The sequence below is a fragment of the Perognathus longimembris genome, chromosome 4 (assembly GCF_023159225.1).
Source record: "Perognathus longimembris pacificus isolate PPM17 chromosome 4, ASM2315922v1, whole genome shotgun sequence".
Lineage (NCBI taxonomy): Eukaryota > Metazoa > Chordata > Mammalia > Rodentia > Heteromyidae > Perognathus > Perognathus longimembris.
This window is the reverse complement of record NC_063164.1, coordinates 46,257,573-46,284,593: the sequence shown is the minus strand read 5'-3', so window position 1 is coordinate 46,284,593 and position 27,021 is coordinate 46,257,573. Positions and strand designations below refer to the sequence as shown.

The 27,021-nt window shown below is 38.6% G+C and overlaps 1 protein-coding gene across 1 annotated transcript in view; it reads right to left on the bottom strand.

Annotated features, from left to right (window-relative positions):
* Ttn (titin) overlaps positions 1-27,021 on the bottom strand; it is a 285,277-nt gene that overhangs the window by 55,410 nt on the left and 202,846 nt on the right. The window contains 42 exon segments of the mRNA XM_048345167.1: positions 10-300; positions 396-683; positions 1,563-1,868; positions 1,969-2,271; positions 2,355-2,651; positions 2,972-3,259; positions 4,047-4,346; positions 4,619-4,921; positions 5,011-5,310; positions 5,414-5,689; positions 6,050-6,352; positions 6,645-6,944; positions 7,043-7,327; positions 7,427-7,747; positions 8,029-10,995; positions 11,093-11,386; positions 11,469-11,768; positions 11,867-12,148; positions 12,258-12,566; positions 12,653-12,955; positions 13,049-13,348; positions 13,444-13,725; positions 13,826-14,128; positions 14,832-15,134; positions 16,415-16,696; positions 16,788-16,938; positions 17,594-17,742; positions 17,833-18,147; positions 18,241-18,540; positions 18,641-18,937; positions 19,876-20,193; positions 20,285-20,584; positions 20,671-20,800; positions 20,894-20,926; positions 21,012-21,160; positions 21,297-21,605; positions 22,961-23,390; positions 24,434-24,624; positions 24,713-25,021; positions 25,134-25,433; positions 26,273-26,566; positions 26,690-26,974. Coding sequence (XP_048201124.1) covers positions 10-300; positions 396-683; positions 1,563-1,868; positions 1,969-2,271; positions 2,355-2,651; positions 2,972-3,259; positions 4,047-4,346; positions 4,619-4,921; positions 5,011-5,310; positions 5,414-5,689; positions 6,050-6,352; positions 6,645-6,944; positions 7,043-7,327; positions 7,427-7,747; positions 8,029-10,995; positions 11,093-11,386; positions 11,469-11,768; positions 11,867-12,148; positions 12,258-12,566; positions 12,653-12,955; positions 13,049-13,348; positions 13,444-13,725; positions 13,826-14,128; positions 14,832-15,134; positions 16,415-16,696; positions 16,788-16,938; positions 17,594-17,742; positions 17,833-18,147; positions 18,241-18,540; positions 18,641-18,937; positions 19,876-20,193; positions 20,285-20,584; positions 20,671-20,800; positions 20,894-20,926; positions 21,012-21,160; positions 21,297-21,605; positions 22,961-23,390; positions 24,434-24,624; positions 24,713-25,021; positions 25,134-25,433; positions 26,273-26,566; positions 26,690-26,974 — 14,346 coding nt within the window.

The window sequence follows — 27,021 nt, the reverse complement described above, 5'->3', positions numbered from 1 at the left end:
AATGCTCACCAGAAGCCTTGACAGCATCACGTGTTTCACCTGGATCACCGATTCCATATTCATTTTCAGCAAACACTCTGAAGAAGTAGGATTTCCCTTCTTCCAAGTTAGATATTCTGAAGCTTGTTTTTGAGCACTCAGTTGTCACTGTAGACCAGGACTTCCTCTCTGCATCACGTTTTTCTACCACATAGTTAATGATGGGACTTCCACCATCAATTATGGGAGGATCCCAGGTGACATAAGCAGAGTCTTTGGATATTTCCTTGACAGTCACATTGACAGGTGGCCCAGGAGTATCTAGATAATTTGTGAGCAAATAAGGAATGAGCATGTGAAAAATACATAAGTGATTAGTGTAAACTCATATTGTTCTTTGTTTCAAGTAGACTTACCAAGTACTTTTACTACAATGGTATATTCCTTTTTACCACAGCTGTTTTCCAGGGTTAAGATATATTTTCCTGCATCATATTTGTTCACATTTTCACAGCGCAAGAAAGTGTCAAAGTCAGTTGACTTTATGTCCAGTCCAATTCTTTCTCTTAAGTTAACATTTGGTTTGGACCAAGTAATCTTTGGAGGTGGGCGTCCTTTGACTGGAACATACAGTCTCATTGTAACACCAGCGCGTAGTATAAGTGTTTTCCTTAATTCAGCATCAAGTTCTCCTTCAGGTGGAACTGTTTAATTGGGGGATAAAGAAAGTTAGACCAAAAAAAATGTAATGCTCAAATGTATTTCTAAGGACTAGCCTTATCAATTCTAAAATATATTTCCTTTTAAAGCCTATTAATAGTTCTTAAAAAAATTCTGAACAGTTTCATATGTAAGGCAGTGCTTTACATATGAAACTGTAACCCCTCTGTACTTCACTTTGACAATAAAGAAAAAAAATTCTAAACATAGCCCTCAAAATTAATTCAAGACTCTATACCAATACTGATCTTCCCATTTCCTAGTGAGTTTTAGGCTCAACCATGTATTCATTGAAAGATGCATACCTCTTTTTCTCATGAACCCTATATACATTCAAACTCCACATATATGTATGTAATGTAAGTGATTGGTTTTTCTCTCTTCCAGTGTAGGAAGAAAAGTAACAGTAGCTAAAACATAATGTCAAGGAATTTTTAATGTTTAAGTGGAGAATGTTTATGGAAACGTACGAAATAAAGAAATAGGGGAAAGGGAACTTAAGATGGAGAACCTGTCAGTTACAGAATTATGGACTAAAAGTGCAAATTGTAAGAGTAAATAAAATCCAGAATGATGAATATGTTCACTACGTAGTTCAATCAAAAAACCCTCTTTATTCTCAGGATAAAGTTACTGCATTCCATAATCTTCTGAAGACATGAAAGTTTATGTGTATATGAGATGCTTCTGAAACCCGCAGATCACTGTTATATCATGACATACCAACCCAGCTCTCCTAAAATGGATTCCAGGAGCAACAACTTCCACAGCTTGTACATGAGCACATATCCATAATGGAGTTTTATTCTCTCTCTTAGACTATGACTGAGGAGAAAAGTCCTACTTCTCTTGCTAATACTTACTTAAGATATCTTTGGGACAGTGTTTATCTGGCACATCACTGGGGTCACTGTATCCAATTTTATTCACAGCATAGACTCGGAATTGATATTCTGTATTTTCCATCAGGCCAGTAACCTCGAAGCGAGTTTTCTGTAGCTTCTCTGGTAAATTGCACCTCACCCAGTGATCAGAGTCAGCTCGTTTTACTTCAACAAGATAACCAATAATAGGGCTACCACCATCAAAAGCTGGCTTGCCCCAAGATAAACTCACGGAGCTATGGGTTGTATCATATACTTTAGGGAAAGCTGGTGGGCCAGGAGGATCTGAGAATAAATAACATTAAGAGACAGTTTTAATTAAAACAAAAATCCTTGCTAATGCTGATTGAAACACACAGGATGGAACTCTTCCACAAAAACTTACACAGAGGATCCTGAGCATAAACAGCTTTGGATGAATCACTGGGTTTGCCTGGTCCAGCTTTGTTGATGGCTGTAACTCGGAACTCATATTCAGTGCCTTCTTGGAGACCCGTTGCTTTTATTGTTCTTTCTATAACTGGTTTTCTGTTGACCTTAGTCCAGTTAAGTGCCTGAGTCTCCCGCTTTTCAACCAAATATCCAGTGATAGGTGAGCCACCGTCATCCGCTGGGGGTTTCCAGCTGACTGTCATGTGGTCTTTGGTTACGTTGCTAATAACAGGAGGATCACAACGTCCAGGTGGGTCTGCAGAGATCGATTGAAAAGGTAAGTTCCCAAGCTCAAAGGTAGAGGGAGGAAAAGTAAAAGCTATAGAAAAATGTTCCTACCATATGGGTTTTTAGCAATTGCCGGTTCGGTGAAGATGGGATCGCCCACTCCATATTTGTTTTCAGCACAGATACGGAACTGGTACTCATGCCCCTCTATAAGCTTCTCCACAGTGCAGCTGGTGATGGGCACAGTAGCAGAGACTTGAGCCCAGTTAGGCCTGCTTGTTTCACGTTTGTCAACGATATAGTTGGTGATTTCTGAGCCTCCATCTTCAAGAGGAGGTTCCCAAGAAAGCATTGCACGATCTGCATACATTTTATTGATTTTAACAGATGCTGGAGGACCTGGTTTATCTGAAAGAATACAGAAGAAAAGTGAAGTCTTTCAATAACAGGGGAATGAGCACAGAGTAGAAAAGTTGAGAGGGCTGGGCACATTATCTATATTATTAATTTCCTGTATGATCTTGAACATAATTTTTTCAGTATCTTAGTTTCCTGACTAGCTAACCAGAATATATGATCTTTAATATTCTTCTCAGCTCAGAAACACTGTTGGTCTCTGATAAGATTAATTCTGTGTTTAGGAAATACACATTAGAATATATATTATGTTGTAGGTTTTATTTATATCCTGTTAACTAGGTAAAATGTTAACGAGTTGATTAAATTACCTAATACTTTAAGCTTAATGGTGGCTGATTTGGAACCACTTGAATTTTCAGCAGTAATGGTATAGTCTCCTGAGTCCTTTCGGTTCACACTGAATAGCTCTAAGGTGCACAGGTTCCGCTTCATGGCCATCTTTATGCCTTCTGCTGGTTTTATAGGTGTACCATCTTTCTTCCAAGAAACTGTTGGCATTGGTTTACCAAAGACGGTAGCATCCAAGCATACATTAGTTCCAGCTTTCACAGTAAGCAAAGATTTCATATCCACACTTAACTCTATCCTGGGAGGAACTGGAAAGTAATAAGATAAAAGGACTCAATAAGCATAAAACAAGAACACACAAAACACAAGTAATTTATATAACAAATTTATATAACAAATAAATATAAATGTTAATAATAGCAAGAAACTTATACATTTTGTCTCTTACAAGAATGTGATTCTTATTTACTTTTAATATGCAAGTGTGTAAGTTTTAGAGTACAATGTAATCTTTTATTTATAATAATGGAGTCTTCAGTCTAACATATTCACCACTTCACCTACTCAGCATTTTTTATGGATAGACCATTTAAAATATACGCTTAGCAATTTTAAGAGATAACCATATGACACTTTTGACATAATTTTAACTATAGTCACTGCTCTCTGCACAAAATGTATTCCTCCTGAGACTTTTAACCCTTTCCCTGACATCTTTTCCTTGTTAATTTCCCTGCTCAACCTTCTTATAATCATCAAGAACAGAATTTTTAAAGTAATGTACTCATTATAAAAGTAACAAATTTGATGTAAAAATTGAACAATCCTAAAGATACTGTTTTAAAAATTCCCACAATTGTATTAATTCCTAAAATTTAACCTTTAGCTTTTTAAAAATCATCATTATGTGAGTGTATATAGTCTTAATAGTTTGCTATCCTGCTTTTTAGTTCAGTGTGTTGAGACTCTCCTTAATTACAATTTGTACATAAGGTACTCATCATTTAAATACCCTTTTAGATTTTTTTTAGTTAGGAGAGATGGCCATCATGAATGCCATATGTCTTAACACTATAACACTCAACAGAAGCTTACCATTTTCTGCAAGGATAGTCACTGGATCAGAAGGTTCAGAAGGCTGGCTAATGTTCACAGCAGTCTTGGCAATTGCTCTGAATTGATACTGAGCATTCTCTCCTAAGCCAGTAGCTGTGTACTCCTCCTGGGGAATCTGGTGAGGTGTACTATTGCATCGCACCCACTTATCACCTGGAAGTTTGCAAGCCTCTACAAAATAGCCAATGATTTTGCTGCCTCCATCATGCTTAGGACGGGCCCAAATGAGGGATGCAGAGTTCTTGGTAACATCAATAACTTCAGGTTTCCCAGGGGGATCTAAAACCAAAATAAATAGTCTCAGAATTGATCTCCATAGCAGAAGTTTGAAGTTCCTAACATCACCCCTCCTGCCTCCAAGTAACAATCAATAGGATGATAGTCATCTTGTTTTACTAATCATCTTTGTGCTTGATTTTCTGACTAGAGAATTACATATAGTACACCAGGAAGATGCACTACATCTTCATTACATGTAGTACATCTTCCTGGGAATCTTCAGAGGCCCCAAGATTTAAAGTGCATCTATTATTCTAAAAACAACTACTCACCAACTGGCATTCTTGCAGTTACATAGTCTGTCGGTTTGCTGGGTGGGCTTGATCCAGCTTTGTTTAGGGCATAGATTCTGAAAGAATACTCAAGACCTTCTACAAGGCCAGCACAAGGATATTCAGTTGACCGGACAACAGTATCATTTGCTTTCACCCACAGCAAACTGTTTCTTTCTTTGCGCTCAATCAGGTAACCAGTAATGGGGCTCCCTCCATCACTGTCTGGTCTGTCCCATGCAACAAATATGCAGTCTTTATTGACCTTAGTGACTCGTGCATTCTTTGGCTCACTAGGAACACCTGGAGATGAAGATAAGAGAAATGTCAGTACTTTAAGCAACAACTTAGGAAGGAAAAAAATGTGTTTTTGTTTCCCAAGACACACATACCAAATGGGAACTTAGCAAGCATCTTTGGAGATGTGAGAGGCTCTGAAATGCCAAATCGATTTTCAGCACGGACCCGGAAGATATACTCCTGGCCTGGGATCAGTTTTCCTACTCTGCAGGAAGTTTTTGTGACTGAAGCAAGAGCTGTGACCCAGTCTCCTCTGCTTACATCACACTTCTCTACTATGTAATTGGTGATGTTACTGCCTCCATCTTCCAGAGGAATGTGCCAAGACAGGGAGCAAGCATCGGCATCTATATCAGAAATGTCAAATGGAGGCTGAGGGGGCCCAGGAGCATCTATATGAACCAAGAAGAAAGGACAGTAAGAACAGAGGTTTAGTAGGAAAATACATTTCTCATCTTCATATTTCAGTGGTCATTTGTGTCAAACTTAACCTACCCATGACTATCACTTTGATTTTCTGAGTGTCTGTTCCGGAGCTGTTCTCTGCGGTGAGGCTATAGTAACCACTGTCTTTCCTAGTAACATCTTTTATGATCAGAATGGAAGAATTGTCAGCTTTGTGTACTGCCAAGTGGCTGGATGTAACAACTTCATCCTCTCCCTTTTTCCATTTACAGATGGGGTTGGGCTTTCCATACACGTGGGCTTCAATTCGGAGTTTCTTTCCAGCTTTAATAGTAATTTGTTCTGGCATAAGGATCTTTGGTGGCACTAAAAGGAAAATGGAAACACATTGATTAGGGTTGGAATTACATTTTCTGTGGTGGGGAACTAATCTAGTATTTTTCTATTGTGGGTTGTAACCTATGGGTGGGTTTAAATTAATATTTGTATCACTGCCTACATTTTAAAGGAAATTTTAATTGAAGAGAAGGTAATCAGGTGCAGCGTATTTAAGGATAGGTATTATTTTAAGAAACTTCTTTTAGTCTTATACGTCTGGGTGCATATACAAAATATTGTGGAACCAAATGTGCTGCAAAAAAGTCACTGTTCTCTACTGGTTGCCAAGTATTTCTAGAGCTAGATTTCTCAGAGTAAAATTATATGAATGAAGCCTTGATTACTTACACAGTTGTTCTTTTGCTTCATATACTCCTTCGGCTTCTCTTGGCAAGCTGACACCAACAGAATTTCTGGCAGCTACTCTAAATTTATATTTCTTTCCTTCCTTTAAGCCGGTAACAACAAGGCTGAGATCTTTTACCACTGAGTACTCTGTCCAGCGATCTGCAGGCTGATCTTCTTCTCTGTAGCTAATGATATAGCCATCGATTTTAGCACCTCCATCACGCAGAGGAGGTAGCCAGGCTAAGGTAGCACTGTTCTTTGTCATTTCAGTTACTTCTAGTTTTCTTGGGGGATCTGGCTCACCTAGAAAGAAAATACAATTTAGAAAATTATTGACTCACCTGTTTTCTGTTAGTTTATAAAGAGATTTAGTATGCATTTGCCTCAAAGGGTAGGAATTCTGTAGTTTAAGACACTGAAAGTAAAAAGCTTATGATGAGGTAGATTGAAGTGACTTTCAGGACAGGGAAAGGCATGTATTAGGGCCTCCACTACAATGTCAGTCCTTTCCAGTAGTAGATTACAATTATGCTGGGTGTCTGGGCCATGCTAAAGTAGCGGACTGAAAATAAGAGGAGGAAGGGGGATTACGTACTTAGAGGATCTGATGCAAGCACTGGTTTGGGTATGTCTGTTGGGACTCCAGGGCCATACTCATTGACAGCAGTTACTCTGAAGAAATACTCATTCCCAGGAACAAGATTGGTTACATTGAAGCTTGTTTTCTTAACTTCTGGGGTAACGGTGGACCATGTCTTTCTCTCGGCCTCCCGTTTCTCCACAATGTAATGTGTCACTTGGCTTCCACCATCATTTTCAGGAGGGGCCCAGGACACATGGCAAGATGTTTTAGTGACATCAGAAACTTGTAAATTTGATACGGGTCCGGGAGTATCTGTAAAGAACCACAGAATCAGATGCACATGTCTCATTAGCATCCATAATAACAAATTTGTTTTTATAGGAAAAGTGAGAAGCTTTCAAGTTACTCACCTAACACTCTGACGTTCACGAATACAGCCTTTTCTCCTGCTGGGTTCACAAGGGTCAAGGAGTATTTTCCTGAGTCATCCCTGGTAGAATTGGGGATGACAAGGAAGGCCATAGTATCAACCAGATCCACTTGTCCTTTTCTGACGACATTATCAATACCCACTTTTCGCCAAGTGACTTTGGGGGCTGGTCGCCCTCTCACTATTGCAAATAGTCGAATAGGGCATCCTGCTCTCACAATGACCAGTTTTCTCATGCTGGCATCCAAGTCAATCTCCGGAGGTTCTAGAAATGTTATTAAGGTCATTAGTTGACATTTATAACATGGAGAAATCATAGGATAATTGAAATGGGAACAAATCAAGCACAAAAGGAGAGCCTCACCAAGGATTTCTTTAGGTTTGATAGCCTCCTTTAGTTCTGCAGGGCGCCCAATGCCAACTTGGTTTTGGGCACACACCCTGAACTCATATTCCTGGTTTTCGTCCAAGCTGGTCACTGTGAATTCCATGCGAACAAGTTGTGCTGCAGCATTACATCTTTTCCAGCCTTCGTCAGGTGATGCATCTGCTATTTTTGGTCTCATTTCCACAACATATCCAATTATTGGTGCACCACCATCATAGACTGGTTTTCCCCACGCGAGGGTGATGGAACTTTTAGTTGTATCAACCACTTTCAAATTGGTAGGTGGACCAGGTGGTTCTGAAAACATACAAAAATAAATGTAGACATTATTGACTCCCTCTAGTGATATGATCATACTTAATGTTGTGTGCTTGACCCTTGATTAATCAAAGATAGGTCATTCACTTTTTCCATGACTAAGGTTTCATTTTTCTTCAAACAAATTCAAATCTATACTTTGTTGCATGTTTGTGATGATTTGGCAAAAGGTCTTTGAAGAGATATAATGACTAAAATATCTAAAACTTCTATGCTTGAGAGAATTAATATAATATCACAAAAAGGCAAGGATGTCCTACCTATGGGGTCTTTCGCCACCACTGGTCTTGATGGTAAGCTTGGCTCTCCAATTCCAATTTCATTTTCTGCCTTGACACGGAACTGGTATTCATGTCCTGGGAGGAGATTCTGTACTTTGAGACGTCTCTCAGGGATTGCACTCTTGTTAACAGGCACCCATCTTACTGCATGTTTTTCCTTTTTCTCCAAATAGTATCCTGTGATAGACTTCCCACCATCATATTCAGGTGCATTCCAAACCACAGTCATTTCTTCTTTACTAACTTTAGTGACCTCTGGAGGATCGGGGCGACCAGGTCTGTCATATTTGGTTTTTGCTATGACTGGTTTGCTTTCTGTTGGAGGCCCTGTACCTATTTTATTTTCTGCACGGACTCTGAAAATATATTCATTTCCTTCTATGAGACGAGTTACTGTAGCACTGGGTGTCAAGACATTAGCAGAATAGGTGGACCAAACCATACGCTTGCTTTCACATTTTTCTAGGATATAATTTTGGATTTCACAGCCACCATCATCTTCTGGTGGATCCCAGCGAATAGTACATCTATCACTGTTCACATCAGTGATTTTCAGATTTCTTACAGGACCAGGTTTATCTAAAACATTGACAGTGGCATAGGCCACAAAACTGCCAGCTGTATTAGTTGCTGTGATTACGTATTTCCCACCATCACTTCGCTTTGCTTTAGTGAGAGTGAATTTGGATGTATCAGCACTGGTATCAATCTTGACCCTTGGTGATCTTGTCAGATCTGTAGCATCTCTGTCCTTGGTCCATGCAACTTCTGGAAAGGGTTTGCCTCTAACACCTGCCTCAAGTCTAATGGTGTCCCCTGCTTTGACAGTTAGCACCCCACTTAATTTTAGATCAAGTACAGGTTTCTGTAAGTCTTCCTTCACAACCACTTCCTCTGTCCTTACCCAATCACTTTCTCCTCCCTCATTCTTTGTTTGTACTCTGAACTCATAAATCTGATTTTCAACACATTTGTCAACCATATAGTGGGTTTCCTTTATGCTTCCTTTATGCACTCTTTCCCAGTCAGCAGAGCCTTTAAGCCTCCTCTCAACATGATATGATAGATTAGGGCTGCCACCATCATAATCAGGCCGCCTCCACTTTAGATAGACAAACGTCTTGCCTTTGTCTGCAATATGAAGGTTTTCAGGTTCACCTGGTCTGTCAATGGGGTTAATAGCCAGAATTGGAGTTTTGGTTTCAATGGTTGGCCCAACACCTACTTTATTCTCAGCACAAACTCGGAAATAGTACTCATTGTTGGCTAAAAGGTTGGCCTTAACCATTCTCTTAGTGACATCTGAAGCAACAATTGACCAGCCCTTCTGGTTTGGCTTACGATATTCTACTATGAAATTTGTTATCTCAGAGCCACCATTATCTAGTGGATTTTCCCAAGAAACTGTACAGTTCTCTTTTGTTACATTGGTAACCTTCAAATTCTGGCAAGGCCCAGGTCTGTCTAGGACATTAACAATAGCGGAACCTTGGGCATGTCCACTGCTATTCTTAGCTGAGATGATATACTTGCCATGATCAGCTCTAACAGCCTCTTTAATTTGTAACTCGACACGAGGTAGATCATGAATTAAGTCAACCCGTTTATCTCGGACCAATACCTTGCCTTCCTTAGACCAAGTTATATCTGGTTCAGGTCTGCCTTTGACTCGAGCAAGAATGCGGATAGTTTGGCCCACTCTAACAGTAATAACGTCACGACAAGTAACATCAAGTTCTACTTCTGGAGGATGAAGGATATCTTTTGCAATCACAGATTCTGCTAGTTCTCTTGGTTCTCCCTCACCCACAATATTGGCTGCCTTTATGCGGAATCTGTACTCATTTCCTTCAATAAGCCCAGGTACTCTAAAAGCACACTGCCTAATGAGTTCATCCTTATTGATCCTGTTCCATTGTGCTGTGCCAGGTTTCTGACATTCAACTACATATCCAAGAATGGGGCTCCCACCATCACTGAGAGGCTTTGTCCACACCAAGTCAGCTGATTCTTTGCTCTTGTCTTTCAGTTTAGGATTAATGGGTGGCCCTGGTGGTTTGATAGGTCGGCAAGCTTTTATTGGGTCAGAACTTGGAGATGGATTGCTTAGTCCTGCAAGGTTTTCAGCAAAAACCCTAAACTCATATGTGTTGCCGTCATAGAGTCCAGTCACTCTGAATTTCAAGTCAGCAATAGGTGTTTTGTTAACCCTCACCCATTTGCCAGTTATTTCTCGACGTTCCACATAGTAACCAGTTATTGGACTGCCACCATCAGACTTCGGCAGGGTCCAAGACACTGTCGCAGCATTTTCAGTAATGTCAGTAACCACTGGTTTACCAGGAGGAGATGGAGGATTAAACTTATGCTTAGCAACAGTAGGTATAGAGTCAAGGGGAGGGCCAACACCCATCTTATTCTCTGCTCTGACTCGGAAAATGTATTCACAGCCCTTTTGCAGATGTGGGACTTTCAGTTTCAGCTTACTACTTCCGGAAGAAACCACACCCCATGTGTCTTTCCGTGTATCTTTCTTCTCAACAATGTAATTTATCACAGGACTTCCTCCATCATCCTTAGGTGGCTGCCACGAGATAGTCATGTACTCAGGTGTAACATCCAGAATATTAATAGGACCTGTTGGTGGGCCAGGAACATCAAGCACAGTAAGATGTACAGGCACTGTTTTGCTACCAGCTGCATTGGAAACTGTGATTTGGTATTCTCCAGTGTCTTTCCTTAAGCAGTTCTTAATGCTTAGTACTGAAGAGAAGTTATCAGTTTCAACTGTGTAGTGGTCATCTGTTTTGATCTCACTCCCATCGGTTGTCCACTTTACAGATGGCACAGGTACACCTCTAATGATAGCAGGAAATCTGACTGTAGTTCCAGCTTTTACTACCAGCCCTTCAATTAACTTCACATCCAGTTCCACAGAGGGAGGCACTGCAAAGCAAATAGGAGCAAATTAGATCTTTATGTTTTCAAAATAGGAATAGCTTAAAAGAAGATAGAATGTAATAATGTCAGTTCAAAAAATTACCTAATTTTTCTTGACATTCTATTGGGATAGTTGTGTCAGGGAGACCAAGACCCACAATATTTTCAGCTTTTACACGGAATCTATAGGTCTTTCCTTGTTGTAGTCCTGTAACCACACATTCCAAATTTTTCACAGTCTTGAACTTAGTCCAGTCCTTGGCACCTTCTTCTTGGTATTCCACCAAATATCCAGTGATTGGGGAGCCACCATCACGATCTGGCTTATTCCAAACCAGGGAGACTTCAGTCTTGTCAACATCTACATGGTGTAAATCCTTGGGTGGCCCTGGGGGATCTTCAAAAAAAGTTATAATGAATAAGTAATATTCAGCCAAAATATTCAAATCATTCTTTACTATCCAAGGAAAGCAACTCACGGAGAGGATCCAGAGCCTTGATGGGTTTAGGTGTTTCAACAAAAGGACCCCGTCCATATTGGTTCTCAGCTGCTACTCGGAAGAGATACTGATTGCCTTCAGTAAGGTGTTTGGCCATGTGACTCTTCTTCTTTGATGTAGTGGAAAGAGGTGACCACTGGGCACTAGCAACATCTTTCCTCTCAACCACATAATTTGTCACAACAGAACCACCATCATCCAGTGGCTCCTTCCAAGTAAGGTAACAAGAATCTTTCCTAATTTCACTGACTTCCAGATCTCTTGGGGGCCCAGGTTTATCTGAAAAGTATTAAATAGTTATATACATAGTTTAATACAGATTAGAAGAAAACAAGCATTATAATTTACTGCAATGACATACATTTTAAAATTCTTACCTAACACAAGTACTTTCACTGAGACAGTTTTTGAGCCAGCTGGATTCTCCACTGTTAAGGAATAAATTCCACCATCTTCATGGGCAGCATTATGAATTTCAAGCTTGCTACCAACTGGAGTAACATCAATTCGTGCTTTAATTGGAGCCTCTCTGTCTTCTTTTTTCCAGGTTACTTTTGGGAATGGCACTCCTTTGATGACGGCACTAAGTCTTAGAGTATCACCAACTTTAATGTGTTGTTCTCTAGCCATGTTAGCATCAAGGATCAACTCAGGGGCTTCTAGAATGAAGAGAATAGTGCATTCAGGTTTGAAGTTTAATGTGCATTACACTTAAGTGCATACAGCCATCATACAACCTTGAAAATGCAGATGGAAACCTTTACTCACCAAGTCGGTCTTTTACTAAGACTGGCTCTGGAACATGAGCTGGATCTGATTCACCAGCTTCATTGACTGCCATTACTCGGAACTTATAGGTTTGACCATCCCGAAGACCAGTGACCTTGTATTTAGTTTCAGGGCATGACTCAGGGGTGTGGTTGGCTTTTCTCCAGTCTTCATCTCCAACTTTCTGGTACTCAACAATATAACCTAGTATCTTACTCCCACCATCATGACGTGGTGGTTGCCAGGTGAGATCAACTGAATTACACGTTGTGTCTATTGCTTCAGGATTAACAGGTGGGCTTGGTTTAGCTATAAAAGAAAAAAAACCATACTTAGGATGTAGCTGAAAATAACATGGATAATATGCAAATGGAATAAATGCTTCAATACTATACCAATTGGATCTCTAGCAAAGACTGGTTTAGATGGTGGGCTTGGATCTCCAATGCCAATTTCATTTTCTGCAGATACCCGGAATTCATACTGGCATCCTTCTAGAAGATCAGGAACCCTAAATTTTGTGTATGGATGGATAGCTTCTTTGGTAACTCTAACCCATCGTTTTGACATAGTTTCTCTCTTTTCTAGGATGTAGTTTGTGATGGGCTTTCCTCCATCATGTGGCTTGTTCCAGGTTACTAAGGCAGAGTCTTTGGTGACTTCTGTAACAATTGGTTGCTCAGGTGCATCAGGAACCCCTGGGGAAGTGTTAGTAAAATGTGTTAGAAGTTTAATTCTTCCTTTTAAATTATATCAAACATTGAATTACCAAGAAAGAATGTAATACATACTGAAACGGTCTTTGGCTTTCATCGAGTCTGACACCAGAGGGTCACTTACTCCATACAGGTTTTCAGCATTGATCCGGAAAATGTAATCTTTTCCTTCAAGCAGTTTGGGAACTTTGCATGTTGTTTTAGCACTGGCAGAAGTCACGGGCATCCAGACATCTTTACCCAACTCCTTCTTCTCAATAATATAATTGGTGATTTCACTTCCTCCATCATCTAAAGGTGGCTTCCATGAGATAACCATGTACTCTTTGGTTACTTCATCAAAAACGACAGGTCCTACTGGTGGTCCAGGACGATCTGCAAGAAAGAAAAAATATCAGAGCACAAACCATTACTCCAATTTTGGACTTTGAAAGAGCAGAAGATTATTATTCTTGCTCAGTAATACTTACCAACAACATTAACTTGACAGAAACCTTTCCTGGAACCTGTACTGTTCTCCACAACGACACAGTATTTGCCAGAATCAGAACGTTTGGACTTGGTCTTTTCTAGAGAAAGTGTTGTCGGAGTGGTCTTTATGTGAGTGCGATCATCTTCGAGCACATCAGCCTCATCTTTGAACCAGCTAACTTTAGGCTTTGGCTTGCCTGAGTAACGGCCAGTGAGGGCAAAAGCTTCACCAACTCGAACTGTGAGCTTATCTCTGAAGTCGAGGTCAAGTGTTGGGGGAGCTAAAATATATAATTATGAAAATGAGTCATTACTAGTGTCTTGTGGAAGCTACAAATGTATGTATAAGTCTTCAAGGTATAAACTGTAGTTAGTACATACCTAGCTCATCCTTGCAAGTGATGGGCTTGGTACAAAATGATGGTTTCCCTTGTCCAACAATATTGACAGCACTGACACGATATTCATAAGTGTCTCCTTCTTTTAAGCCTTTAACAGTATATTTTCTGCTAAGCAAGTTGTCATTTGTAACCTTGTGGAATTTCTCTGTTCCAATGAGCCGACTTTCTAGGACATAGTTAATAATTTCTGATCCGCCATCATATTTTGGAGGATTCCATGTTAAACTTACGGTGTTTTTAGTAACTTCTTTCACTTCTAGGTCTTCAGGACGCTCTGGGACAGCTGTAGGAATAATTAAAGTGAATAAAAAGGTGTCATATTAAGAATGTAGCAAATATTTCTTTAGTCTATCATATTTAAACTTCTAACTATTGGTTTCAATAAATCAAGGCTTAAAGGTACCAAATAAATCTAACTTCTTTGAATGCTAGATGAAGAAATAGAAGTTTATTGAGGATAGTTTAAGGAAGGGCTTCAAAGTTGGCAGTTTCAGAATTGGAAGAGTAATTAGATTTCTGCTTATGTCCCAGGATGGGAAGTTAAATAAAGTCAGTGTAGTATACATGTAAGGAATTTTATGATGCCTATATAGTTTTATAATCTATTTTACAAAGACTATGAAACCAGACACTGAGCAGTAGTAGCCTAGTAAGTGCTTGGCCTGTTAGCACAATGTATGGCCTACATTCATATTTTGTAACTATAGTCTTTTTTGTGGTCATTTAATATTTAAAATTATTTTAAGTAGTTTCTAAAGGGTTACAATTCAAACTGTTAGTCTGAGTACAATTCATCTTTATATATGTCCCCCCTTTCATTGTTCTCCTCCATCCCTCCCAACTCCATTCATTCCTTCAATTTTCCCTGTTTCATAGGATACACATTGAATTTAATGACTGCATTCTTTTCTCTGCTTCTTCTATTCACTTGTCAATAAGTAAAGATAGGACTGATTATACATAAACTTGGTTTGAATTGTGCTTACTTATTGGATCTCTGATGACAAGTGCATTTGGTGTCTCAACAAATGGGCCCATGCCAATACTATTTTCAGCTGCTATTCGGAAAAAGTAAGATTTTCCTTGAATAAGACCCTGGACAGTGGCATTCTGACGGGTAACTGTGTATGTCACTGGGGTCCATGCTCTGCGGTCAGCTTCTCGCTTCTCAATGACATAGTTGGTGATTGGAGAGCCTCCATCATCTTCTGGAGAAAACCATGTCAATTTGCAGGAGTCATTGGTTAGGTTGTCAGATAGGAATGGTATTCCAACAGGACCTGGCACATCTGGAGACAAGAAGAAAAGAATTAAACCTGTTTGTCTATGCTACTTTGTTTTAAAAATGAATACCCAAATGTGCTTGTGTAGAAAATAAGGTTTTGTGCTTATTACATTGGTTTTCTCCCCTTGTTATCTATGTTCAGCTGTCTTTGTATCTGTTTGTCTTTTTTTTTGAGTTGAAGTCTGTATTGCCCAAACTGGTCTCAAACTCAGAATCTTCTTGCATCAACCTCCAATATAGCTAAAATTAGAGATACACACTACCACACCTGGCACAACCATATTTTTAAATGAAGTAGTAAGTTAGACAATTATTGGTTGTCATGGTTTCATTAGAAGCTGAAGGGAAAATAAAATGCTTACAAAAACTAAAACTCACGGGTTTGATGGGAGGCTGAAATGCTACAGGCACAAGTACTTTCTTGTTCTAAGAAGGAAGGGGGGAGGAATTTTGTGTGTGTGTGTGTGTGTGTGTGTGTGTGTGTGTGTGTACTACTGACTCAATGAGTAGTACAAGAGATCATAATCACAGTTCTTATGAGAACACTGTAAGGTTACAATCTTAATGTGGAAATGCACCAGTTATCCAATTAAAGTAATATTTGTTTATGAGTAAAAGTGTTTAGGAAGTTGTAACTAATGCTGAATGAAATATTTTCCCTTATGTCATTATTATATTACTTATGTTAATGGAGGACTGACTGTTGATACACTGACACTATGGTTGTCTGGAGAATGGCTGTGCATTAGAATTTACTTTCTGAGCACATCACTGAACTAAAACAGCCAAAAAAACCCAAAATTTCCTGTGGAGTTTAACTTCATGTTTAGTGAGTAGAAATGCAGTATTGATAACCAAACATGATGTTTCTCTTCAACAAGAATACTGAAACCCTCAAGGAGGTTTTTGCATTATTTGATAATTAGAAAACAAGGATAGGGTTTTAGGTCATGAAAGGTCACCACTGGTACATTGTTAAACCTTCATGGTCTTGTATAAGAGTGTTGCTCTTATGAAAACTATAGAGTACCATAGTAGATGTTTATGGTGTCATGTAATATAAAAATGGCATGCAAATAAATCTTCATGTATAGTGGGAATGCATATAGCCATGTAGGATGTGTGTAGGATTAAAAAAGCAGAAAGTTTTAAAATTTGTGAAATGGATTGTGGATGATTTTTCCCTTTCTTTTTCAGGAGTTTTGTGACATAGTTTTCTTACAAAATGGATTTGTTGTAGATATAATTAAAATGCCAACTTAAAAAGCTGCCCAAAGTGTGTACCTAAGACATCAACAATAATTGTCTTCTTTCTTTCTCCTCCTTCATTTTTGGCAAGAAGAGAATAGACGCCTTGGTGGCTTCTCTGGCAATTCTTGATAACCATAGATGAGCTAATGGCTGTGGTCTCAATGGTGGCTTCTTGAGGTAAGGCTCTTTCATTCATGCTCCAGGTGACCGTTGGAGGAGGCTTCCCAGATACATAGGCAATGATTCGGATCACCCCACCAGCATGGACCACTATTCTGTCTCTGACGCTAGCATCAAGCTGAAGATCAGGCAAAACTGGGAAGCAATAGAAAATTTCAGATGTGATTTCTGTTTTCTACTTTGAAACATACACAATGAGGATATAATAGAAGTTTGAATAACCTACCAATTCTGTCCTTCATTTCGATGATATCTGTGACTTCTCCAGGTTCCCCAATGCCAGCAATGTTGACAGCTCTTACTCTGAATTTGTAGAATGCCCCTTCTTTTAATCCTGTTACAACAAGTTTTGTTCCTCTCACTTCTTTATCTTTACCCTGAGGGAAGAATCACAAATGTTTTATAATTAGAATAGTTCTTGATAGCTTATTACTTTAATAACTATACTGGCAAATTTTCTAAAATACAGCCAGCAGTTTTCATTAGAGATCAGCTATCATAGGCACCACTAAATAGAATAACTTGCTAGGAATTATGTTTTCAAATTACTGGAAAAGGATTGAAAAAAAACTGTATTGTCTATTCCACAATTTTAGGGTTTACTACCAAAATATAACTTAATAACATGACTTAACTTTTGATCTTTTATTTAATTGACACATTACAATTGTTTTATAGAATAGAATGTGATAACTCACTATATGTATACAATGTGTAATGATCAAATTAGAGTAATAAGTATTTCCATTCCTTTGTGTTAGGCACTTTCAAATTCTTCTCTTTTAGTTTATTACAAACTATGTCACAAATTATTATAAAATATAGTCATGTTCTATATAGTATGTTCTAGACCACTAGAACCTATTCTTCCTGCCTAATTAAATAAAATTTTGACTTTAGCAGATATTTGAATTATCAAATGATTATTTATTTATTAATTCAATAATATAGATTGAATATAGTGGGATGATGTATACTACTACATTTTAGGTTCATTTCTAATACATATTGTTACAGTGTAGTTTTAACTACCTTTTCCCAGTCTTCTTTTCCTTCTTCTTTGTATTCAACAATATATCCAGTTATTTTGGATCCTCCATCTTTTAATGGGGGAGACCATTCTAAGTCAGCAGATGATTTTGTCCAGTCTGTCACTTTAGGGAATGGAGGACCAGGGGGAGCTAGAAAGAACCAGTGTACGTTAGTATTCTTCGGTTTTCCATTACGCTTTTGGAAATTAGAAAAAGATATGGAATGTTTTCAAGGCTTACCGACTGGATCTCTAGCAGTCACTGGATCTGATGGAAGACTTGCTGGGCCCACGCCAGCAGCATTGATTGCATACACCCGGAACTGATAATCAGAACCTTCAATAAGGCCAGTCACTTTATAAGAAACACCCAAAGTCATAGCTTTGATAGGGTCCCGGTTAACCCTCTTCCACCTCTTTGAAGTGGTGTCTTTCATTTCTAGCCAGTAACCCGTCACAGGAGAGCCGCCATCATATTCTGGCTCTTCCCAGTTGACAGTCATGGAATTACGAGTCACACTGCTAACTGTTGGTTTATCTGGTGCTCCAGGGACAGCTGGGAAAAATGACATGAATACATTATTTATAAGAAATTACTACAAAACATAGATTAGGAAGGCTTTGTATGCAAAAATATTACACTACTCACAGAAGAGGTTCCGCGCTGTTTCAGGTTCACTGTCAAGTGGTTCCCCAATGCCATATTTATTCTGGGCCATGATTCGGAATACATACTCATGGCCTTCTAGCAATTTGGGAATTGTGTACATGCATTCTTTAGGTTCACTGGAGACACGTACCCATGTCTTCCTGTTAGCTTCTCTTTTCTCAATGACATAATTTGTAATTTTAGACCCACCATCATCTAAAGGTGGAAGCCAAGATATTGTCATCTGTTCTGCTGAAATAGATTCAAACTTTATAGGTCCCACTGGAGGGCCAGGCCGACCTAAATGATTTAAAGAAGGGAAATTTTATCAGTTGAAAAAGCCTAAGGCTAAACATTATCCCAAAAACATGTTGTTTTAGCCAAAATGTGCAGTATTTACCAAGGACATTCAGTCTCATCTCCTTTGATGCTGTTCCAAGGTTATTTACAGCAGTGATGGTATATAAGGCAGTGTCACTCCTGCGAGATTGGGGAATGACTAAAGTGCAAGTGTCATCCACCACCAGTTTGTTGACATGGGTGTCATAGACAATGGGTTCTTTGTTATCAGGTTTCTTTGGAGGAGCTTTAAACCAGGTAAGTGTTGGGAATGGCACTCCTTTAATTTTGGCCACAATGCTAACATCAGTTCCTTCTTCAACCTCCATGAATTCTTTTAGCTCAATTGATGGCGGGCCTAGATTAGTAACAGAAGGATCAAAATAAGTTATCATTAAGAGCAAAAAGCACCACAGGATAGAAAGAAGAATCTACTATAGGCATACTTTGTTCTCCAGTCTAATATAAAAATCAAGTCCATCTTTAACACTGTTACACTAGCTTTAGAAAACAGGTACATATAGTTATTATCCTTGACGGTACACACATGTAGCTACACATCAGCTATGACCTCTCATCTGGCATCATTATGCATGTGCATATTCTGAGCAAAGGGTGGAAAGGAGTGAAAATCATAATGGCTTAGGTTTGGGAATTCAGTCATGATATTTTCTTCAATATTTTGCCAAGTTATGAAGGGAGTCAGGGTGCCCACTCTGGAATAAATTCCTCTTGAAGAATGTAAGTGGTAGAAGAAGCAAAGCAATTTTCCTTTTTTCCACAAATTCATATAATAGCATAGAAAAAGAGTGGTAACTGACTCCAGTCCTCTTACACTTAGAAAAGAGACTGAACAAATATATAGTAACAATGACAGTATCAGTAATGACAGGAAGTATCATTACATATATCTTGTCTATTAAAATGGATACAGCCTTTTCTCAAATAGAGACTAGGAAACTATACTGTAAAGTTCATTTGCTAAGCAAATGACTGGCTACTTTTTGCTCATTTTGAGGGGCATGTGGAACCATTTTCATTACTTCTGGTAAATAAAGACAACTTGCCATGAAGAAAATTATACTGAGGAAATTGCAAATATTATTTCCTTTAAATAGAGAAAAGGTGACATTTAAGGAAACTTGATAGTCCTGTGCCAATTGAGGGAATGAGCAATTCAGTAAAGTGCTCATGTTTACACTAAGCCTATATGAGCTTCATTTTTTAAAAATTTGGATTACTAGTAAATATCAAGGAAGTCAAGAGGCAATCCTTTGTCAATATATTGGTACTTACATGTTTGGTCTTTGACAATCACAGGGCCAACCGTGGCTGAAGGCTTGCTGACTCCTGCAGCATTGACAGCTTTGACTCTAAATTCATATTCCCCACCCTCTTTGAGGTCTTCAACAGTGAATTCCAGTTCTTCCACATCACGCTTATTGCACTGTCTCCATGCTTCTTTCTTTTTCCCAGTCGAGTCCCACTCAAGGCACTCAACAAGGTAGTGGGTGACAGGGGACCCACCATCATTCTTTGGAGGTTTCCATGAAAGGTGTACTGTGTTCTTTGTTATAAGGCCAATCTTGAGTTTAATAGGAGGATCTGGTGGATCTGTAAAAGTAGTTATAAGATTCATTAAGTATTGTCTTTAAAATATAGTTATACATGAAAAGGCATTTTAAACTTAGATGTAAAAGCTTACATATTGGATCTCTGGCAGTGGTCCTTTGAATAGTTTCTACAGGGGGGCCAATACCAAAATGATTTTCTGCTCGCACGCGGAAGAAATATTGCTGTTCAGAGATGAGATCAGGCACCACAAATGATGTGCTTCCACAGTTGGGATTGACTTTAGTCCAAGCTTTTCCATCAATAGTCTTCTTCTCAATAACATAGCCTTTGATCCTGTCTCCCCCATCATCATCTGGCATCTTCCATGAAAGTCTGCAACTACCTCTTGTGATATCACTGACTTTCAAATCTTTGGGTGGGCCTGGTACATCTGTTACATGCAAATCACAATGTAAAGTGTTTCTTGGATGTTTAAAAATGTTCTGATTCTGAAGTAACTTTTAAAGCATAACTTACCCATCACTTTAACTCTGCAGTTTGCAGTCTTCTGTCCTGCCTTATTCTTGGCTGTGATGCTGTATTTGCCTGAATGAGCTCGTTTACACTCTGCAATAACGATTACTGATGTGTTTTCAGCAGTCTCCAACTACGCAAAGAAAATAATAGTCAGATATTGAGTGGAATAACTACAGTAATGAAACCAACCATATTCTGAGTTGTTTCCATTATTTGTTCTTACCTGTGCATCTTCAGGTATGTCATGAACTCCATCCTATTTGAAAAGAAGATAGTTGTAGCACAAATTTTCCTAATGAATGACTTCACTGAGAAATAGAAGACAAATGTTATTTTCTTACCTTCATTGCCTTCTTTGCCTTTCCATCAAATTCCCAAGATGATTTTGGAGTTGGGCGTCCCTTGATGACTGCAGGGATCCTAATCTGTGTGCCAGCTTTACAAACCAGACAGTCTTGTGCTCCAATGTCAATGAAAACCTCTGGTGCCTCTGTAATACCATGAATAATATAACAGGATTAAGTTGCCATTTCTCAAAAAAGAAAAAGCAATTGACATAGTCAATAGTTTAATCCATTTCACAATAAGATAAAAGGGGAATATGTAAAGTGAATAAGGAGTCTAACCTTGGATATCAGTGGCAGGGATCTCGCCAGTGGCCTCACTTGGTTCGGATTCACCAGCTTCATTAACAGCTTTGACTCGGAACCTGTACTTTCTGAGTTCTTTCAAATTAGGCACCACACATTCACAGGTAGTTAGAAGTTTGTCTGGTTCATTGACTGGTTTCCAGTCAGTAGTACCTTCTTCTTGCATTTCTACAATGTATCCTTTGATTGGGCTACCGCCATCTTTAGCTGGAGGTTTCCATCCTAATGAGATACTTGACTTTGTTCTATCTTTAACCTCTGGACAAGAAGGTGGTCCAGGTGGATCTAATAAGTGGGAAAATCCAACGTTGAAGGCAATGTAATGATATTTTATGTATTCTAAGAATATTTTGGTGCACAGAAAACAAGCAATTAACTGGGAAAAGGAAGACTACTCAATATCCCTAGATCTACAAGGTCAGTAAGAAGCTATTTTACTTTGAATTTCTTTCATTGAATCTACAGTACATTTTTACTGAAAACTTCATTTATTATAATATGAAACTTTAAAAAAGATACCCTCATTACAAGTTGGGAAGCCTTTAACATAAACTAATCTTAATGCTCTTAAGGAGAGGATCAGGATCAGTATTTACAATAATCATATAATGGTTTTGTACATTTCTGGGAGTGCTTTATAATTACAGAAATTCTTTTGTGTGTGTATGTGTGTGTGCGTGTGTGCGTGTATGTGTGCGTGTGTGTGTGTGTGTGTGTGTGTGTGTGTGTGTGTGTTCTGGACCTGGGGCTTAACCTCACAGCCTGTGTACTATCTTTGAGCTTTTGTGATCAAGACTAGTTTTCTACCACTTGAGCCACAGTTCTACTTTTGGCATTTTTCATGGGTATTTGAAAGTAAGCATCTCCGATCCTCAGCTTTCAGCCTCTTGAGAAGCCACAATTACAGACATGAAAAGTGACAAGCTCTTTGCTTTTTAACTGTAGCTCTTTTCTATGCTTTTAAATCATAATTTTTATTTTGTTTTTTTATTTTACTTATTTATTTTTGCCAGTCCTGGGGCTTGAACTCGGCCTGAGCACTGTCCCTGGCTTCTTTTTGCTCAAGGCTAGCACTCTGCCACTTGAGCCACAGCGCCACTTCTGGCCGTTTTCTATATATGTGGTGCTGAGGAATCCAACCCAGGGCTGCATGTATATGGGGTGAGCACTTTACCACAAGGCCATATTCCCAGCCCCTATTTTGTTTTTTAATTGTAACTCTTCCTCTTGAACATAGCCCATATTTAATACAAGATGTATTCATGAGCACTTTGTTATCTATATGCTCAAAATGGCATTTGAGAATATTTTAAATCTTTTAAGATAAATAATAACATTTTTCTATAAAGAATCTAATAAAATATGATATAGCAAATGGAATTAACAATTAAGGTCATGGCATTTTAATTTTTTTGAACTAACCTGTTCATAGATCTTTTGGAATAATCCTTTTGTAACATTGCAGACTCTGTCTGATAACTTTGTCTTTGTTCAATAAATATTTCTAAAATATTAACATTTTACTTTTGGCTTAATTCCTGTGGTACAGCCTAACTATGGAAAATATGAAAAACTGGGGAACGGAGTTATTTAGCCATTTCTCCCTTCAGAAATGAATCTCAGAAATGTAGACTACTTACATATCGGGTCTCCTGCAACAGCTGGATCTGATGGTTCACTGGGAGGGCCAATTCCTGCAGCATTGATTGCCATGGCTCTAAACTGGTATTTAACTCCTTCAATCAAACGAGGAACATTAAATTCCACACCCTTCAGTCCCACTTTAGTTATTGGTGCTCTGCTAACACGTGACCAGTAGGCACCTCCCTCTTCTCTCTTCTCCAGCCAGTAGCCAGTAATTGGGGAGCCGCCATTGTCTGAAGGTGGAGTCCAGCTCACTAACATGGATCCCTTGGTGCGCTCCAAAACTTTCGGTTTTCCAGGAGGTCCAGGAAGGCGATAAGGATCTTGAATAACAACTTTATCTGATTTGCACTCATCACTGGTTCCATACTTATTTACTGCTCTAACTCGGAACTCATATTGACCATTGGGGATAAGTTTCCAGATCTAGAAATTAAATAAATAGAAATTTCTTACAAAAGAATAAATAGAAGGGGGGATGCAGTCAAGACATTCAATGTATAATCTATAACATTAAGAAAAGCAAGGTAAGGGGTGGAGCCGGAGAGGTGGATGAAAATATTGAAAGGGGTGACATTGATCAAGATGCATTGTATTCATAAACTGCTTTGTTAAATTAAAACTTTGCAGAACTATTTAAAATAATAAAATAATAAATATACTTAGGTTGGCTGTGTGTGTGTGTGTGTGTGTGTGTGTGTGTGTGCACACGCTAGGTCTAACAGTATCAGAGCACATTGTCCCTAGCTTTTTTGCTCAAGGCTAGTGCTCTACCATATTGAGTCACAGTGCCATTTCCAGCCTTTTGGTAGTTAATTGGAGATAAGAATCTCCTGGACTTTCTTGCCCAGGTTGGCTTTGAACAGCCTCCTGAGTGGCTAGGATTGCAGATGTGAGCCATCAGTGCTCAGCATCTCAGGTTGATTTTTATTCATTGTAAACCTCAACTTATTTGGGGAGGAATCACCATAAGACACAGACATACAGACACACAGACACCCCCCCCACATGTATACATAAACTTGGAAAATACAGAAAACAGGAGAAACATCTTTAAAATCAAACTATGTAAATACCTCATCCTCATAGTGAATCTCTCAAGCAAAAGAGTGGTCTGTGTACTAAATAATATTTACTCAGTGACCTACCTTAAGTTTATAGTGTAAGTGCTTTATAATAAATGACAGCTTCTTTTTTGTTGTTGTGATAAAGGTGATGTATGTACATAGGGGTTACTATCTCATAAGTTATGTAATGAGTATATTTCTTTTTGGACAATGTTACTCCTTTTGTTCTTTCCCAGTTTTTCCCTCCCATCCTCAACCACAGTTGTATAGTTCATTTTCAACATAGTAATGACAGCTTCATTAATGTGATTCTGAGTTTGCTTACTAACTTCCAAGGTTATGCTAAAATAAATCAGGGTTATGTCCTTGCAATATGTTTAAGAAGATATTTACAACACTTACCCCAAATCTTCTCTCTACAGCAGTGTTAGTGACTTCTTCCCATTCGGTTTTTTTCCGACTTGCGTCACGTTTGTCAATGACATAATGAGTGATTTCACTGCCACCATTGTCTAGAGGTGCATCCCAGGTCAAGTAGCAAGATTCAGCTTTAATGTCAGTAACAGCAAGATTTCTTGGTGGAGATGGACGGTCTGGACATGAACCAACAGAGAAGACTGAGAAGACAGCTCTTGGTCAGAAAATGGATTTCCTCTTTATAGAAGAAAGCAAGCCACTTACCATAGACTTCAACATGAACATTTCGGAATACTGAGCCAAGCCGATTGGAAGCAGTGATTGTATAAGTGCCTTTGTCTTCCCGGACTGCTTTGGGAATGCTAACCTCAGTCTTTGCCTCACTTCGGGATACTTCTTCCTTGGTTATTTTAAGTGCATCTGTAGGTTTGTCAATCACAGTTTCATTCTTAGACCACTCAATCTTAGGCATTGGAAGGCCTGTCACATCTGCAGGGATGTTAACAGGCTCTCCTGCCTTCACTTTGATAGTGTCTCCTCGAACAGTCAGACGCAACTTAATAGTTGGAGGCACTGCAAAGAGAAGGAACAGAGAAAAAAAAAAGTCATAAGGTTGTTTTCTCAACTTGTGGGTTAGGTGCAACTCTGTAAAGTACATTAAAATGATTATATTCAGAATCCACACCTTCATCATCTTGTATGACTACATTAAGAGGTAGGGATGGTTCACTTTCACCAATGTCATTGACAGCTTTGACGCGGAACTCATACATTTGGTGTTCATCAAGATTTTCCACCAGAAAAGATGTGGTTGGGCAGAGTCTCTTGTTAACTCTTTCAAAGTCAGGTTTGTCATGGCGACGTTTTTCAATGATGTAGCCTTGGACGGGACTGCCACCATCACTACGGGGTTCTTTCCAGTCAAGAGTGATGGTGGACTTTGTCCTTTCCGTATATGTGAGCCTTTCAGGAGATGTTGGAGGACCTTTAACCATAGGAAAAAGAAAATGATGAGGTGAGAGTAAGATCTGAATGGCAAGACCACTCAAATTCTGCAAGCGAACTATTGGTACAACTAGAAGTAGTGGAATTCCAGCTTCTGAGGTATCAGCTTTTGATACCTCTGATGCAACCTGAGGAACCAATGACCTGTAACTCAGATGTAGGATGGAATTTTATTTTCAGGTTGTAGTAGTAGTGAATAACTAATTTTTCTGTCTTGAGGAATGAATCTTCCTTAAAGGTTTAACTTTCTTAAATGGGATGTGAGTGTGTATCAGCAAGTATGTACTGTATTTTTAAAATTTCATGTTTGTCTCTGTGAGTTTGATTTCTTCCTCCTCCCCCCGATTCTTTTGAGGTTATTTCTTATTTGAGAGCCTTCCTATACTTCCATTGTGGAGATTCTAGGCAATAAGTGAAGATATTAAACCTAAGATGAGTGGTTATTTGTCCTCTAATCTTTCAAGGAACTCAATAGAGTATTAACAAATGCAGTAAACTTTTTAAGTATTATATCAGGAAGATCTAATACTTCAAATGATTTCTAAGTTATTACCAACCCCCCGTAGATCAAGATTTTTCAGTATACAAAAATATGCATGATTAATATATTCAGAATGAAAATTACACCAGAATTTTTTTTTTAGCAAATATGGTATATTTAAAGTTGCTAGCTGTTATTTGAATTACTATTCTTATTACTCTCTAGCCTCCAGATTTTTAGATTGTTGGAAGTTGAAAGTTATAAAGCTCAGTAAACACATAATATAACTAGTAACAAACCAATATTTATTTTGTAAACATAGTGCAAACCTCCTTTACCTAGTGGATCAACTGCAAGAATCGGTCCTATTTCAACTGGAGGGCCACAGCCAAACTTGTTCTTGGCAGTAACACGGAATTTATATTCTTGTCCCTCAATTAGACCTGTTATGTCACATTTAGATCTCTCAGTATCTATTACTTGTCTCCAAGTGTGCATCTTGGCATCTTTTCTTTCAACAATGAAGCCTGTGATTTCACTTCCTCCGTCATCTGCTGGATCAGACCAGTTAAGCAGACACATCTTTCTGTTTGTTACAACAGGTTTTAAGTCAAGAACTGGACCAGGGACATCTAGAAAAACATAAAATGACAATAAAAACATCAGTGTAATAAGATAGTATCATATGGGGAAAATTCTATGAAATTAAAACTTTAAAAAATTCATGGAATTAAAAAAACAACACTGTTCCTTACCGAAAACTTCTACCCGGGCTGCTGCAAATTTAGAACCACAGCTATTTGTAGCTGTTATTACATATCTACCATGATCTTTTCTCAATGCATTCTTGATAACTAATTCAGATTTGGTTCCAACATCTTCTATTACAATACGCTCTTTATCCAGCTCCCCTTCTTCTATGGTCCATACTCTGGTAGGCACAGGCCGGCCAGTCACCACAGCTGGAATCCTAAGAGTCTTCCCAGCCATTATTTGTATTCCACTCTTGACAGAAACATCTAGTTCCACAGTTGGAGGCTCTATTGAATGAATAGTCATATGTTAGCTGAAGAAATAAGAAAATAGA